Source organism: Physeter macrocephalus, chromosome 7, assembly GCF_002837175.3.
Source record: "Physeter macrocephalus isolate SW-GA chromosome 7, ASM283717v5, whole genome shotgun sequence".
Classification (NCBI taxonomy): Eukaryota; Metazoa; Chordata; class Mammalia; order Artiodactyla; family Physeteridae; genus Physeter; species Physeter macrocephalus.
In genome coordinates this window covers 289,515-306,907 of record NC_041220.1, presented here as the reverse complement: position 1 = coordinate 306,907, position 17,393 = coordinate 289,515, and the positions used below count along the sequence as shown (strand labels likewise).

The 17,393-nt window shown below is 46.9% G+C and overlaps 1 protein-coding gene across 4 annotated transcripts in view; it reads right to left on the bottom strand.

Moving 5' to 3' along the window:
- GUCY1A1 (guanylate cyclase 1 soluble subunit alpha 1) overlaps nucleotides 1–17,393 on the bottom strand; it is a 59,206-nt gene that overhangs the window by 5,972 nt on the left and 35,841 nt on the right. For 3 of the 4 annotated variants that reach the window (XM_028491548.2, XM_007113323.4, XM_028491546.2), the window contains exons 3-8: nucleotides 16,007–16,068; nucleotides 12,535–12,593; nucleotides 10,517–11,226; nucleotides 8,474–8,959; nucleotides 5,031–5,174; nucleotides 548–702 (exon numbers count right to left, since the gene is read on the bottom strand). In XM_028491548.2, coding sequence (XP_028347349.1) covers nucleotides 548–702; nucleotides 5,031–5,174; nucleotides 8,474–8,959; nucleotides 10,517–11,226; nucleotides 12,535–12,593; nucleotides 16,007–16,068 — 1,616 coding nt within the window. The remainder of the gene's footprint in view (nucleotides 1–547; nucleotides 703–5,030; nucleotides 5,175–8,473; nucleotides 8,960–10,516; nucleotides 11,227–12,534; nucleotides 12,594–16,006; nucleotides 16,069–17,393) is intronic. The other variant, XM_028491547.2, reaches the window with a different exon arrangement.

Genomic DNA, 17,393 nt, shown 5'->3' with positions numbered 1-17,393 from the left:
GGGGGGGGGGGGGGGGGGGGGGGGGGGGGGGGGGGGGCGGGGGGGGGGGGGGGGGGGGGGGAGGAGCGCTGCGTGCAGCACACTCATCTGCAGCGGGGGCGGGGCACGCACGGGGAAGGAGCGGTCACGCCCAGGGTGCTGGTCCCAGGAACCAGGTGCACCGCGGCCCTCTACCACCCAGTCAGGAGACGGATGGAGCTTGGCCGGTGGGAAGTGGGTGTCTTGGGGGGGGGAATCAGCTGTTCTAATAGGATCACGTTGGCTGAAATGGGCCAATTAGTCACCCGAGCAGAAATACGGGTCAGAACGTACGAGTCTAGCTCAGTGGAGAATCATGGGTCGGGCTGGAGATCAAAGTTCCCATGAGGCTAACGAGCAGTTTAAAAAAAAAAGTTAAAGTGAGGATGATACAAGTTATGGCTTTTCTTTTCCTTTAAGATGATCTAAGCAAGAGCAAGTTATGAAGAATGAAACAAACCAATAGACAAAAATGACGACTGCGTATCAAGGAAAAGAATAGACTTCAGGCACTGAACGGGATCCGTACCTGTAGGTGGTAGGGCTGACGTTGATTTTCCGGGGGACACTGCAGGACTCGAACTTGTTAGCCAAGGTGACATTATTTCCAAAAAGGCAGTAACGGGGCATCTTAACTCCGACAACTCCGGCGAAAACCGACCCAGAATGCAGTCCAATGCGCATCTGAAAGCAGGAGTAACGCAACGTTCCGGTCATGGGCGAGCACTCCCGCTACTGGGGCGCCGGCTGCGCGCCTGTCGAAACCACCGGGCTCCTCGCTCTCCCCTCACCCCCCACCCCCTCCGGGCCTGCAGCCGATTCCCCTCCGCTCCCGCCTCCGGCAAAAGCCCCGAGGCCGCATCAGCCCCGCCTCTTAACGCCGCTCACACAGAGCATCCTGTATCTCAACTGTCTTCCGCATCGGAATCGAAGCCCCCCACGAACGGACCCCAGTCACCATGGTGACCAAAGCGCCCGGAAGTTTCCCAGCGCGGTCAGAGGGGGCCAGGAAGCCAGTGCTCAGGATGCAGAGGGCGGGTTTTTAGGTGTTTTGCTTTAAAAGGACTTGATGCCAAACACTACCTCACTACCCAAATGACCAAGCGCAGAAAGAGAATTGTAATATTTAAGCAGAAAATGACGGAGGAAGCGGAAGGCTGGCATGGCTGACGCCTGCGTCACAGTGACTACACACACTTCAGTCAAAAACATCTGGACCCGAGGAAAACCAGAGTCCTGCCGCATCAGGATATGCTGAGGGAAACACTGAGGCGTCCTGAAAGTTATCAATGATGTGGAGAGCAGTTAAGACAATGTTTTAAAGTGGGATCTTCTGGAAGCTCCAAATACTGGCTGATCTTAGGGGAGGTACAGATTTTAAATTACTGCTGCAACAAAGCAAGTTAAGGGGGGATGTTTTAAATGACAGTCAGATACCATGCACGTTACTTTCAGTTCTCTGTTTAGCTGACCATTTAAAGCAAGTTTTATTAGATGTGTGTCTTGTACACAGAGGCCAAGTACTCAGTGACTTAGATGTACTTTAGAATCCAGAAGACTCCAGATCTCCCTAGTTTTACAGCTAATTTCAGATCTCTTCTAGAAACTTCTGAGAATCATTAGCTTATAACATGTCAAATCCTGAATTCTGCAAAATTTTCAAACAAAAGCCCTACATCATGAATCAGGAAACTTGTATTAGAAACCAAAATTGTGCTAAGAGCTGGTACTCTGACCTACAATATTATATTAGTTTCAGGCGTACAACACAGTTATTCAATATTTTATAGATTACACTCCCCGCAGAGTTGTCATAAAATAACTGTACTTGCTGTGCGGTGCATTACATCCTCCTAACTTATTTATTTCACTCCCAGTTGTCTGTACATCTAACGCTCACTCCCACGTTCCCCTCCCTCCACCCCCTTCCCTCTGGGACCACTGTTTTTCTCTCTGCATCTGGTAGTCTGACTTTCTCTAAGTCTCCAAATTTCCCTTGTACTCTTTCCTCACCTAAAAAATGCAGGGTTGGATTATTGTTAAAGTTCCTTCTTCGTCCAAGTTTTACTTTAATAAAGCAGAAAAACATAAATGTCTATTACATCTGGCTTTTTCTTCCTTAGGAGAATATGGTTCTATATGTAAAACTATGACAATGAACAACGTAAACACATAAAATAAGGTGACAAAAGGCTATCTTCTGCTTATAAATGTCAGGCAGAATTTTAGAAGTTTTTACTGTCTTTGGGCACTCTTCTGGTTAAATCAGTTTCTCTCTTTGTACCTAGTCATTCTAGCTTTTAATACGACAAGTTTATCATGGCGTTTTACTGTTTCTATTGCATAATTAATATGGAAATGCGTCCTCCTCGTAAACATCCAAACAACGCAGACAAAGCCAGTGTCTCTTTGCTTCCTCCCCTGCCCCCCAACTCCCCTCCCCCAGCCCTGAATCTCACTCTCAACCCCAAAGCTTCCTTATCCGGGAACTTTTCAAATTTACAAGCACGAAACTGGTCCGAAGTTTAACAGGCCCGTCACGCCCCCAGTGGAAACCTGCTGGGGAGTCTCCCCTCTGCACGCAGGTTCTGGGGCTGGGAGGGAGACTCCCAGAGCCTGTGTCCGAGTTCACCTCGCACCTCCTGACTCAGCCTGGCCCTGGTCTCCATCATGAGATAGCGTCCACCCACCGTCTTCCAAGCCTCAGTGGGTGGACGTTAGTGAGGAAGTCGGCAGGAATAAGTGCGTAGATGGTTTGTACATATGACACGCTGGAGAAAACATAGAGTTTGAAAAGAAAAAAAGGAAATATTTCCTATTCTTTCACTGTGATTCCATCCCGTGGGGCAGGAGGGTAAGAGACACACGACTCTAAATCCGGATCCGTGAGAGACTCGGCTACTCTTGTCTAGCAGTGAATTGTGGATGCCTTTTCAGAATGTTGTTATAAAGATTTCAAATGAGATGATGTTTAAGTCACAATCTGCTCCCTGTGATACACATCAGTGCTTCTCTCTCTACTACAACTACTCTGCGCTTCGGCGTCTGTGATATTTCACGAGTAGCCCCTAAGGCTGTCAGATATTTCCTAGGACTGCAGGTCAATACAAGGAAAAAGGTGGTTTAACACCTGACTTTACAGGTCAGTATAGCTAAACTAGTATCACCCAGGTAATTATCTTTGAAACTAGCTATAAATAATTCTTGCAACTGCAAAACTCTAAAAGTGTATTTCTACAAGTATCAAAAATCATGCCACTAACCCCCCTGCCCCAAACATACACATCGGAATTACAAAATCCATTTATGTGGAGATCACTGGTTTTATTATTAATCTGGATAGTTTAAGCGTTTACTTTGATGCTATGAGTTTCCTCACCAAAAAAAGACAAAGCAACAACAACAAAAAACCCCCACATAATTCTCTTCTAAAAAAGTACAGAAATTAAGCATCTGGAAAAGTCAGATACTTATCGTGAAGCTTTTAAAGCACAGTTGAAAAGTATTTTGCGCTCTTCCTATTGAAACCTGGGGTCTCAGTCTTCTCCCCCGTGGGCAGGCTTAGGGTTGCTGTGACCAGTAGGACAAAATGGACGTGTCACAGTGTATCTCCTCAGGCCAGGGCGTAAAGGCCATGCAGTGGATGCAGACCTGTTCACCGGGGCGTGGCCCCGATGTAAGAAGCGGGACGGCCCTGAGGCTGCCCCGCCGGAGCGCGACAGGGGAGCACCTGGGCTGATAGGCCCAGCTGGGCCCCGCCCTCCGCCAGCCCCACCAACGGAACCGGGCAGGCGAGTGAAGCTCTGGTTCGAGTGATGTAACCCCAGCTACCCTACGCGCCCTCAGCCGCTGCGGATTCCCAGCTGAGGGGCCAGATACTGTGAGAAATGACAAGGTACTCCTGCTTTGCCTCATCCAGATTCCAACACGCAGAATCGGTGCAAAATCAAAGCTCTGTGGTTCTACGCCACTAATTTTAGGGAAGTGCGTCACACATCGGTATATAACTGGGATGAGAGTTGACTTAGAAGACAGTTGTGAAGGCTTGCACATACGGCTTCTATTAACAGTGGAGAGAGCCCTGGCTAAACTTCCAGTTTCTTCCTCCTTCTCTCTGTATTTTATATCACGCCACATAGGAGTCCGTATTACTTCAAAGGCCCATTTCTGAAGGTCATCAACTGAAGACTGTTCTATAAAAATTCGATGGCAGATCCACTTCAAGGGGGACAAATAAGGATATTCCACTCACGTTTTACCTATTAAATCAATGCTTAGCATGTTAATTTTATTTTCTCATCTGCTATGAGACATGATTATTCTGGGCTCTGGCTCATCTAGAAATTTTGGAATTTTATGTGTCCTGGAAAATATTGGTGGATTAGCAGCCCACTTCATTCTCGTGTAATTCCTCCCCTCCAGGGCTCAAAAAAACTAAACATTCCATTTTCCCAAAAGTCCCTGAAGGTTCTAGAGGTACTTCGGCGTGGTGAATCGGAAGCCCTTGCATGAGCTCCGGAAACCTGCACTTCTGCCTGCACTCCGGCTGTGAGCACGGCTGGGGAAGCCTTTGTGTTCTCTCGCCCCTGCTTAGCAGGGAGCCCAGTTGCCACTCATTCATTTTGGAAGAGTCGTGACGCAGTATTTCCACGTCGCTGATGCCATTACAGTAGCTGCAACTTTCTTCTGCAGCCAGCAGTGGACACAGCTGCTTTCCGAGCACAGTGGTTCCCTGGCTGTCTGTGGCTGTGTGGTTCTGGAACCAGCTGCCAGGTCACGGAGGAAGCCGTGGATCTGAAGTGCGGGGCTGGGAACCAGTTTTTCAAAGCTCGAGCCATGGATGGCGTCTTTGGTCTCTAAGTGATCTGTAAGCCATTTAACACCGCGTAGTAAAGCAAGCTGGAGATTTGCTCTCTGCCACTAAACCCTGAGGGATGCACCATTCTGTTGGGAGCTAACTAATCAGCGTTTACTGTCCTGACATCTCCTGGCCAGTACGTGATACGCCTCACCTTGATGGGCTCTCCGTGGGGAGACACCACTTCGTCAGAGAGCTCCATCATCTTCAGGGCCATCAGTGCGATCCGAACAGCGTGGGTGTCACTCTCTTTGTGCAAGCCCCCAGCCACACAGTATGCATCGCCGATGGTCTCCACCTACGCACAACGGATTTTCCACGTTACAAACAGAAGCTGAGGAAGCATCACAGTGCGTATCATAGAGCAGAAATTAAGAATCATGCAGCAGACACCTCAGCGCTCAGGGCCAGCGGAACATCAGAGCAAATCACAGACTCTTGGAAAAGGCTTTCCTTTCCAGGAAACACACAAGGTGAGCGGCAGTGCCGTGCTGTGAACACAGGGTCGGGAGGGGCTTCTACTCCCAGGATCGCCACTGACTCGCCGCCTTCTTTCCCACCACGTAAAAGGGCTTTGTAGAAGCAAATGACGTACTTTGGGTTTATACTAAACTGTTTAAGATACTGGGTGATTTTATACCCTCTCAGCATAAAATACAGCATTCTGAACAAAGTCACGACTGGATCAAGGCGCTATGGATGTGCCAGGTTAAAACTGTCATTTTAGCTTTTCAAAAGGACTTTGGGATTGTCATAGCAACGCCAAACTGTCCACATGAATATTGATCACAAAGTGTAGAAACCAAGATGTCAAGCCCAGAGGCAGAGACAGTGGTGACTGGAAAGCTACTGGAAATCAGGCTCTTCTGTAAATTTCCTGTATATTATTATCATTGCCATGATTGCTGTTGCTACGGGTGATTTTTATCTGTCTGTGATCCTGAGTACAGAAAGCTAATGGTTACTTTAAATCCACCAATAAGCCACCGATTTGTAATAGGTACATTTTTCTCCTCTAAATATTAATTGTAACTTATCAGCTCATATCACTGTTGTGATCCAGAGCTTCCAGTCTAGGGGGACGGAGACGAGAGAGGAGAAGAGAACGGGGACAAACTTCAGGGACTCCCTGTTTCATGCAGAATCAATGCCGGGGCCCTTGACGTGCCGCCCAAGTTCCTGCCCTGCCTCTCCGCTGCCCCCATCCGTCCCCTAATTCTCCCGCTTGCGCCCTGGGTTCCAAGCCAGCGGCCACCTGTCTCCCTCAAACATACCGGACGCTACCCCTCGGTCTGGAACAGTCTTCCTGCAGGTGGCCGCCTGGCGTGTCCCTGGCCTCCTCGGGCCCCGCTGACACCCACCTGGCGAGGAAGGCCGATCCTGTCCACGGCCCCGTGCCTGCTCCCTTTCCTACCAGGAGGGCACACCAACGGGGGTGCTGCGGAGTCACGCCAGTGTCTGGTGGCTTTCCGCCCAAGCTCTCGCAGCCTGTCTCATCAACTCCTCCGTCACGGGGGCCCAGGCTGTCCACCAAGGACACAGCCCGGCGGCCGGGCAGCCCGAGAGCATCTCCTCGGCACCACAGGCAGAGAAGCGTTCAGGCTCACGGCTAACCTGTCGCAGGGCTCAGGAAGCGTTACTAAGTAGGAGGAGGGCACCCTCGCCCCTACTGGGTGTGGGGTGCTGTCCTCTGTGCTGCTGCAGCCCCTGCAGAGGTGAGAGTGGTATCGCGTCCCAGTGTCACAGGGAATCTGCCCTGTGCGTCTCTGTGTGTCCCTCCTCTGCCCGCCCCCCGCCGTGGACTCTCTTCACAGGGACTGCACCCCCTCCCACGCTGGCCAACGCTGGAGGACCAGTAAGGATGTGCTGAAACAACAGACAAAGACACACTCGAATAAGCAGAAATCGACCAAGAGACTGAAAGAAAGCAAATGTAACTGAACGAAGTCCTGGTCCAGTCGGGTCCTGGAATAAACAAGCCTGACTGTTCCTTGGAAGCCACCACGGGCACAGGTCGGCCCCTGATGAACACTCTCTGTATCTTAAGGTTATTCCGAGGTGAGGCCCCTCCCCCGTTTGTTCACAGCATCTGCAGGTGTTTCCACGCAGAGCCGTCATGAAGAGCGGGTGAAGCGCCGATGCAGGCCCTCTGGCTGGGCTGCAGCTGGGCCCCCAGGGGTCTCTGCGCCCGCATCCTCCTCGTGCGGAGCAAGATTCTGAACACTCGGGGGGAGTGACCCGTATTTTAAAGTTCCAACAGGGCGAACCGTGCCGCAGCGGGCAGCTTCCGCGAGCAGTCACAGCAGTTTGCAGAAGACAGGGAGACCTCCTCCCAGTTCTGAGAGGAGATATTCTCAAGACATAAACTGTCTACAAATAAATGCAGTGAATTCCACAAGAGGCCATCAGGCTTAACCTAAGTGAAGCCAATTATTTTATCTGTAATTATGCATGGACCTCTTTTTTCCTAAGGGAATCATAGCTCTGTCTGGAATTTCCTGTTACAAATCTTTTAAAAGGAAAGTTTTACTTCGAGCATCTAGATTGGAACAAAGGAGGGGCTTATAGAGTCCCATAAATAATTTTTGTTTCCTCTTTAATCATTTATTTATTTTCATGTTGCATTAAGCTCTGAAATGGCAGATTTTTACGTGGCAAATTAAAAGATGATTCAAGCCACATAAATGAGAAGCCTGCTTTATTCCTTATGCCGGTATTTAGGACAACGTAAGATCCTTTAAAACAACAAGAAAGTATGTTTTACTTCTAAAGAAATAAGCTGAACCTAAAGTGTCTTCATTGGTTCTCTTATTAACAAAAGTTACACCTAAAAAACAGTTTATTATGTTTCAGGGACAATCTCTGGGCATCCTCAGAGCCTAGAATGATGGCTGCTACCCTGTAGGCACTCAGTGCCTGCTGGCTGATGAACGAGAGGTTAGTTTTGTAACCTTTGTAATCTTTGTAACAGTCGTGTTCATGAAGATTACGGGGCATAATGCGTGTTATTCATGCATGTAAACTCTGTGGGTGGGTATTATATCCTCTGTTTCAGAAATGAGAAAGGTGATTTAACTGTCTCTGCTTACAAAGCCAATAAGGCAGAAAAGGAGATTTGAAGACAGGCCTCCCTGTGCCCTTGGCCTGGGTACAGTAACCCCGTAAGCCGTGGACTTGGGTTTCTGTTCCCCGGCTGTGAAGAGGATCCCGTCACCCTGTACTGAACGAATCCGTTCGAAGGCAATTCGTGCCGTCCTCGTGCTTCTTTCCTTCTGCAGAGAGAAGGATATGTCCTCCCTGTGCAAGGCTGACCTTGAAGCATCTCGGCTTAACAGCTCATCTCGGCTCTCACAGTCGAGGCTCAGGCTCACTGCCTTTTAACGTTCCCCTGTCTGAGGGTCCGCCGGCCCGCCCCCTCGCTCGGTCACCCCTGCAGCCCGGCCTTGCTCCCTGGGACACGCTCGTCCCTTCTGGAGTGAGCGGGTCGGAGCCCCTCCGGGCCGGAGGACACGCGCACGGCCGAGGCGCCACGCCTGCCCGCGGGCTGGGCCCCGGCCGCCCCGCCCCCGCCCCGCCCCCGCCCCGCCCCGCCCCTACCTTGTAGACGTCCAGCTCCCCGCACTGCTGGTCGAAGCGGGTGTAGAGCGCGTTGAGCATGGTGACGACCTGCAGCGGGGAGCACTGAGAGCAGATGGCCGTGAAGCCCACGACGTCCGAGAAGAGCATGGTGACGTCGCCGAACCGCTTGGCCTGCACGGCCCGGCCCTGCCACAGCTGCCGCGCCACCTCGCAGGGGAAGATGGAGCACAGGAGGTCCACCGTCTTCCGCTTCTCCTCCTCCAGGGCCTGGTGGGCCTGCTCCAGCGTGCCCTTGAGCTTGCCCAGCCTCTTCTTCAGGCCGTCCTGCGCCCTGGCCTGCTCTCCGATCAGGACCACGTCCCGCAGCGCGTTGTGGATGGGGATGTCCGAGAGGTAGAGCCCCCGGCCCGTGAAGTCCTCCAGTCTGTCCACGCAGGGCGAGCCCAGGAACAGGATGGCGCTGGACTCCACCACGTAGATCATCTGGCCCTTGAGGTCCATCACCTGGTAGGAAGAAGCACCGACCGCTGTGGCTTATTCAAGTTCCCAACACCTTTTTGAGACAAAAGGTGAGGAGGTGGGTACAGCGATCATCCCTTTGGTTTTTGTGTTTTGGCGTGTGTGTGTGTGTGTGTGTGTGTGTGTGTGTGTGTGTGTGTGTGTGTGTGTGGCTGTACCGTGAGGCTTGCAGGATCTCAGTGCCCCGACCAGGGATCGAACCTGTGCCCCCTGCAGTGGAGGCGTGGAGTCCTAACCCCTGGACCGCCAGCGAAGTCCCTCCTTTTACTTTTAGACTTGCTTTTTTTCTACTGGTCAACAAAAACAATATGCTTTCTTATCGTTGCAATTTACTGTGAATTCTAAAATGCATGCAGACATGTGGACAATATACTGGAGTACAGGCTACACAGAAATCATGATTTTCAATCCACAGAGCCCCAAATTCTTGCTTCAAGGCTTTCTCACTCTGTGGCACGCTGAGGCTCTGCGACTACATTCCGTGGGCGGCAGCAGAAAGGATGGCACGAAGAGCCCTGAGCGAGGGGGGGGCTTCATGTGTTTGTCCTGGGTGACAGGGTTACTGGTGGGAATGAGACGAACGCGTACGTGTGTGTTCACGGCAGCAAAGCGGAAGAAGGCAGCCCAGGTGTCCCTCACTAGTGAACGGTTAAACGGAAAACCACACGATGGGATACGACACGGCCTTTGAAAAAGTGAAACGGACAGGTATCTAATGACATGGCAGGAGGCCCACAGATACCGTTTAGCGATTAAAAAAAAAAGTTGTAAATAGTATATTTTGTTTTAAACAAAAATGTGTATGATTAATGTTTTTGAATTTGCAATGAACATCTTTAAGTATGACGTATTATTTTAAACACTCAGCTATACTACTTTTATGATAAAAAGCAATAAAGCTGTTTTCATTTGGGGGACAGACAGCATGTCTGCTGGTTTACGTGTGTCCAGAAGTTAGATGCGTCATAAGCCTTTCTTTGAGCTCGCTTGTACTATCGGCTGTGATTTCCCAAACATTTTTCTAAATCATTACCATGGTTCTCTATTATGAGATGAGAGCAGAACATTTTTCCCCACATTCTCTAACACTTAATCAAACAAGTTATTGACTTTTTTTCCATGTCTATTAAATATTGAAAACCTCCATTTAGTTGCCTCCTGTAAGAAACAAGTTTTTGTTTCTTTGTTGTAGAATTCCTCTTATCATTCCAAAGTAAGTCAGCTATTTCATGATGATTGAAACCATACTTTTACATCAATATTTTTCTAATTCAGTTATAAAATACTCCATAAAGATTCTAAAAGGTAGACTGCATTCAACAGATACCTGTGCAGTGATGGCTTAAGTAAGCAAGCAAAGGGATGCAGAAAGAATCTTGTCTTAAATTTATTCCAGCCTGCAGAGTATTTTAGAACTGTCTTCAACAGAAACGCTGTATTAAAACATCTCAGGTAATGCGTATATTTTAACCTTTTTTATTGCTGGTCTTTAAATGTGAAACAATGGATTCCACATTCACAACGGCGTAACGTTCTTCTTACCCTGGAAGATTTCTTCACGGCGTTGTCCCACCTCCTCACGCGGACCACAAACTGCATGTTCAACATGGTCATGATTCCGCTGAACGTCTGGCTGATTTTGGGAGTGAGAACCTCGAAGTACTCGTCGAAGTGAGGCTTCGCTTGCACGTCTCTCCTGCTCATCAGCCTCCTGATACCGTTGCCCACCTGCAGGATGCTCATGTCTCGGTCCAGCATGAAATGGAAGGGGAAGGTCTTGCAGAAGAGCGACGCGGGAATCACCAGCGAGGACGGGGGCTTCCCCGGGGCTGGGGCCGGTCGGGGGCTCTTGACGTGGACGGAGTAGAGCAGGCAGGGCTGGTCCATGAACTCGCTGCAGTGCTGGTGGAAGCAGGGGGGCGTCGAGGACACCTCCACTTCGGTCTCGTACAAGATGCGAGCAGCTGCCTTAACGATGCCGGGGAGAATCAGGGAAGTGATCCTCTTGGGGAAGAAATAGTAAACATTTAAGAAATCGGGATCTTTATCCAGGCATAGGATGGACGCGTCCTCAAACCTGCCCTTCTTTTCTGCCTCCTGGCAGTGGCTGCTTTGTCTCAGAAGGGTGCTGAAGCTATTTAAAAAGTCTTTCAGGGTTCCTCCGACCACACCTAGGATGTATTCGTCTTCTTCATAGCATATTTTAAAAAGCTCCTCACCGAGAGATTCTCTGATGATCTCCACTGGGACTCCTGAAAGCATATAATACATTTTCTGCCGTATCAAATGTGCCATCTTAGCAGAGATGTGCTGTTACTGTTTTTATTATTGTTCTATCTGACGAGTTAGTTTGCTTTATATCTGCTAACAAGATTTCCAACCAAAATTAACTACCCGTTTAAATTATCTACATAAATTAGTTTCTAAAATTCGGATAACTCCTAATATGAATCCCAAGTCAGTTAATTACAAAAGAATGATCAACTGAGCATAATATATGACATTTTATCTCCCTGAAACTTAGCTATAAAAGAGCAATTGGAATCACAGGATCAAGTCCATTTCAGAAAAAGCTCTCCCACCTTGTTAACAACGGAAACAGTGGTACATGTTGGTGAAGGGGTCCCGGCCCCCTTGGAGTATAAGCATCAGATACAGGAATTAATTTAAATCACTGGTGGTGAAACTCAATTTTGTCATTTTTCCTTAGAGATGATATGAAGTAGTTTTTTTCCCCAGTAAAACAGCATTCTTGTTTGATGTTACCTGACTGAATAGGTGTTTGGAATATATTATCTACTTTCCACAGCTTCTCCCTCTAATGTCCTTTGTTCTTTACACTCTGTGTACCACATTCTTCTCATCTGTGACTTAGGGAAACCCGAGTGCCCTGTCCACAGCACTGCCATGGCAGGGTCGGCGGGCACGTTAGAATCGCGCCTGACCCAGAGGAAGGGCTCGGTACAAGTCAGCCATCGTCATTGTCATCATCACCATCATCAAGTCCTTCATATCTTGTACTTTGAGAAACATCTAACCTGTTGGTTCATGTACTCAAACTTTGAAAAGGACAGTATGACAAAGTCACTCATCTGCTTGTTTTCTCCAAACTAGGTATTAATATGAGAGCACTGCTCACCGTTTTTCCCATGATTGCTTCCAACCTTTAAAAAAATTACTTCTTCTACTTTGCTGAGTAGAATTCTTCATGCATAAATGAGGAACACTTAAAGTTCAAGACCAAAGCATGTGAATGCCTATGAGTCAGCCTCCCATGCAGCTTTATCTACTTCTCAGCAAATAAACATTGTAAGAAGAGGAAATGTTTGAGGTCAAACAAAGACATATAGTACGAAAAAGAGTTATTCTTTGTGTTAACACAAAACATGCTATTTAACATTTCACACTGGAAGCTACCAACAAATAAATATGAATATTTTAAAGAAAATATTAGTTCTCCAGGTAAATATTTTCTAGGAATAGAAAATCTTTGTTTACAGGTAAAACATTAGTTCTACAAGTATAATTATTTCCTAATTGCATATACTTAATTCTATTACCTGCTGCAATCGCTTGGTCTGCCATTATTTTTTCAAAGTCTTCTCTTTCCAAAGATTTCCTGAAATTATTTCAATATCTTAAATTATAAACTGACAAGTGAAGGCTAAAATTTCAGATTACAACATACAGAAATGATGACAGAAAATAATTTAAATCACCTTTTCTGTAGAGGCAAATCTTGACTGTCAAGTTTACAGGAAAGAAGCAGTGACATGTACAAACCCAAAACAGTGTTGGAAAACCCCCGAATATACCTGATTTAGAGAGTGTCATCATTTCTTATAAAGTATATTTACCTTTGAAGCTAACTTCACATTGGCTAATAGTATAGAGGCTGTACTGGCAGAAAACCAGTGGTATGAAATGGCCAGGAAAAGATGATAATAAATAGGCATGCGGTTTTCTGATAACCCAACCAAGAAGAAGAATCTCTATACTGAGGGATTTCACTTTTAAGTAAATTCTTAATTATTTTCTAAAGAAAATACATGGTACCTCCTGCTTTTGAGTTTTTGGTTCTATATATTTAACTCTCAGACATCATCACATTAAACTTTTATCCTTGATCTTACATAAAAATTAGTAACTAAAGAAATCTATTACTTATTCAATTTCTGCGCTGCTTTATGTTGCACAAAAGTTGATTATAATAGCATACATTTTGACTGATGGAAGGTTTTTGTAATTTCAACTGGACAACTTGTTGATTACTGTTTGCCTAATTGTTTTTTTGATGATTTCTGATAGTGATGACTAATTATGACCAAATTTGCCAAACTACTGAAGTGTATTAAAAGACACCCAAGTTCTACTTGTGGTTCAGCTTGCCATTAGACAAGCCAAGGGAAACAGGCATGAGTTTAAAATGTTAAAGAGATTTCAAGTAAAGCGTGATACATGTAGACAAGTTTCAAAAGGAAACATTTTTGAGAAGGAAATTGCTCTGTTGGCTACTTGATCGCATAAAGGTATACTGCTTATAATTACTTAAAATACTAGGTTACTAGAAATGTATATTTCTGTATGTTCTTATCCAAATAATTTGAATTGCATCTAGTTTGAATCTAGAGACCGCCCCCAACCCTTTGTTATATATTATGTTATGTTTTCAGTCTTTAGATGGGCTCCTTCTTCTCCCTTAAGCAAATTCTGTTTTTTTTTCTAAAGGACGAGAGCAAAGCTGCTCAGAGACCTCTTCTGCTAACTCCCAGCAAAGCTTAGCTAATCCAAACAACACATAGCGCGATTCAAAATAAGCTCCCTGGGACTTCCCTGGTGGCGCAGTGGTTAAGAATCCGCCTGCCAATGCAGGGGACGCGGGTTCGAGCCCTGGTCCAGGAAGATCCCACATGCCGCGGAGCAACTAAGCCCGTGCGCCACAACTACTGAGCCTGCGAGCCACAGTTACTGAGCCTGCGCGCCACAACTACTGAGCCCGTGCGCCACAGCTACTGAAGCCGGTGCACCTTGAGCCTGTGCTCCACAGCAAGAGAAGCCACTGCAATGAGAAGCCCGCGCACCGCAACAAAGAGTAGCCCCCACTCGCCGCAGCTAGAGAAAGTCCAAGCGCAGCAACGAAGACCCAACGCAGCCAAAAATAAATAAATAAATAAATTTATTTTTTAAAAACCCCCAAAACAAAATAAGCTCCCTCTTTTACCCTCAAAAAAAATAAAAAACGAAAAAAATAAAATAAAAATAAAAAATAAAAACGAGAAGGTGTAAGCCTGCGTGGACACCAGCAAACGTGCATATGTTGTACACAGAGACACACACACCAGCCACGAGTTCACACATGATGCTGTGATGTGATCAAAGGGTCCTAGAAAAAGAAACAAACCAAAAGCTCTCTGTGCAACCAACCCAAAGAGGTATCATAACGGGCTGTTCTAAAACTCATTCACTCAACAAAGGTGGAGGACGGGGCAGTTAAGGTACCCTCAGCAGGCAGCAAACTGACTAGGCCCAATGTCCCGAAGAACTACAGAAGGAAAGCAGAGAGAAGCCATTTAGCATATCAGCAGGCAGTCTCACAAGAAAAAAGGTCCTTCACCTTATTTCAACAGTGGAGTAGTGATTAGGACAATTTAAAAGTGTGATCAACTCTTTAAGAACTCAGGGAAGTGGTAAAAGACTTTTTAAAATTTCCAAATAAAATAATTTTTTTAAGTTTTGAGAATTTTTTTTTAAAGAGATACATCTCTGGGAACACATCCTAACTGAATATCTGCATCTAGCTTAGGCACATTTCAGGACACAAGGTCCTGAGAATAAATTCTGAGTAAACTGTCTGCCAAAGCCCTAGGCAGGCAGACACAGTAGCACAGCTACAGGACTTGCTGGCTCTCTTATCAGCCTTACTGAGAATTAAGGTCAGAGGCGTTCTGGAATGCTTTCCATATCACTCTGTAAACACAGCTTCTGTCAGACACATAGACTCACACCCTCTCTTTCTGGGCTGTCTCTGACCCCTTCCTGGCTTTGCCTGCTGCCTACAGAGTGGGACCAGTTAGTCAGCAAGGGAAATTCAGGCCTGACCCTCCGCAGAGCAGATGATCCACTCCTGAGCAGCAGGCAGATGAATGAACTTGTAAAATATTCCCGACAACGGTACCGCTTTGCCAGACTTCCACGTTCAGTTCTGGAAACTTGAACTCAAGTGTTTATTGTATTATTTGCACAGGAAATAATCCTTTGATTTCAGGAAAACCAAAACAAGGCCAAATCAAGTTATCCACCGGCAGTAAAGGAGCCGAGATGTATTTTTTAAATGAACTCTAAAAGTCAGGTTGTTTTTTTTTTTTTTTTTTAAATTACCTGATATATGAAACCGCTACAGAAAGCTTTCTTAAAGAAAATTTCAAAGACAGAGTAGAAGAACAAAGTATAAACGGAACTGGTATTTGCACACCAGCATAAGCGAACCAGTTAGGAAAATACCGAAACACCTCCCTGAGGACTGCCCCAGACCCCTGAGTGGCCCTCTTGCTCCTGGTATCCTTTCCCGTCCTCCGGAGGCAGGAGCTGAGAGTGTAACCTGTGGTCGAGGCTATGGGGGAGGGACAGGCAGGCCCCAGCCTCTCGGCAGACTCTGCTCTGACCCATGCCTTACCTTTGTAAAACATTTCAGAAGCTCTCCCTTGCTAGGAAAGAACAGGCCTTCGGGGAGCTTCTTAAAAGCAACAGCACAGGGCAACATGGTTAAAATCACGGGCTCTGAAAAACCCAGGCTTGAAACTCACTTCTGCCTTTGCCTAAACAGCTATACGAGCCCAGATATTTCACAGGAACCTGAGCTTAGCGATATATAAAATGTGAAAAATGAAGGCACTTGCTTTCATGAGTGTTAGCCCAGTTCCCGGCGCACCAAAATGATTCAGAACACACGCATACATCACTCAGTGCTGGTTGTCAGTAGCTGTGTCAGCGATTGCAGCAGGAGATTCATGCAACTCAAGCGATTCAACTTACCTGCTTTCCTTTATTTTGTGTTTTGCCAGTGTTCTCTGAAGGGCAAGGTTCAGCCGCTCAAACTGAAAATCGAAAGGAAAAGTTTTAAACATTCCCTTAAATCATCATATTCTTGAAGACACATACTTTACAGAAAACTGGCGCTGAAAGCTCCTTATGAAGGAGCAGTGACTTTAATCAGTGTGGTGCATTGGCACTGGAGAAGGGGACAGATTTCCTACGGGCTTTTCACACGTGGGCAGAAGCGAAGCTCTCAGACCCACTTGCATGTGGATGTGGGCTTTGCCCTCGGTGGGCGCTCACTGACAGCCGCTGAGCTGGAATCAAACGGGAGACCTGGTCTGGTGAAGTCAAGCCTCCGTGGAGGAATCGCGGGCACCCCTTCCTCGGGGGCCGGAAACCCCATGGGTGTGCGGCCAGGACTTCGGTCTCAGGGGCGCTCAAGCCAAGAGACTCCCACGCCTTCCACAGACCCACACCAGCTGCCCCAGTCACCGCCACCCTTCCCACAAACCCACATTTCTGTCTCATGTACGGTTTACGTGTCCTGCTCTAGAAAACTCCCGAGTGTGTCTCTCCCCTTTCTTTTATCCCTTAAATCCAATCTGTCACCAAGGTCCGTTGATCACTGATTGAAACAAATCTCGGATTTCCCCGAACTAGCACTCATTTCCTTTCTTTGAACGAATAATCTTCACCAAATACTTGCAGTGTTCTTCTCTTCTATCGATTTCTGAGTATCTCATGAATCTTCCTAGATTTCAGAATAGTTGTACATAAGCCTGCATAGTTTTAAACACTGGTATCAATACTATTAATCTCTCTTAACAGCTTGTTGATAAGTGGGAAGTAAAGCACTGGTAATTTCTTTGCATTCCGTATAAAAATCATATGTATCTATGTGTGTATATAGCCACCAGTTCTTTGTGTAGTTTACCCAGAGGACAGTGGAGAATTCTCTGGCTATATCCCAAGTTGTGAAATTCCTTTTTCCTTGAGAACTATTTATATTTCTCTTGGAATTTCCACTGGTCAAGTGAGACAGTAAAGTTAAGCAAAATAGACCAAGCTTCTGTTTTAATGAAATGAGTTATTAAAATAAATTTTGGTGTTTTATAAAAATTTATTTATTTATTTTTGGCTGCGTTGGATCTTCGTTGCTGCGTGCGGGCTTTCTCTAGTTGCGGCGAGCGGGGGCTACTCTTCGTTGCGGTGCACGGGCTTCTCATTGCGGTGGCTTCTCTTGTTGTGGAGCATGGGCTCTAGGCACACAGGCTTCAGTAGTTGTGACACGTGGGCTCAGTAGTTGTGGCTCGCGGGCTCTAGAGCGCAGGCTCAGTAGTTGTGGCACGTGGGCTCAGTAGCTGTGGCTCGCGGGCTCCAGAGC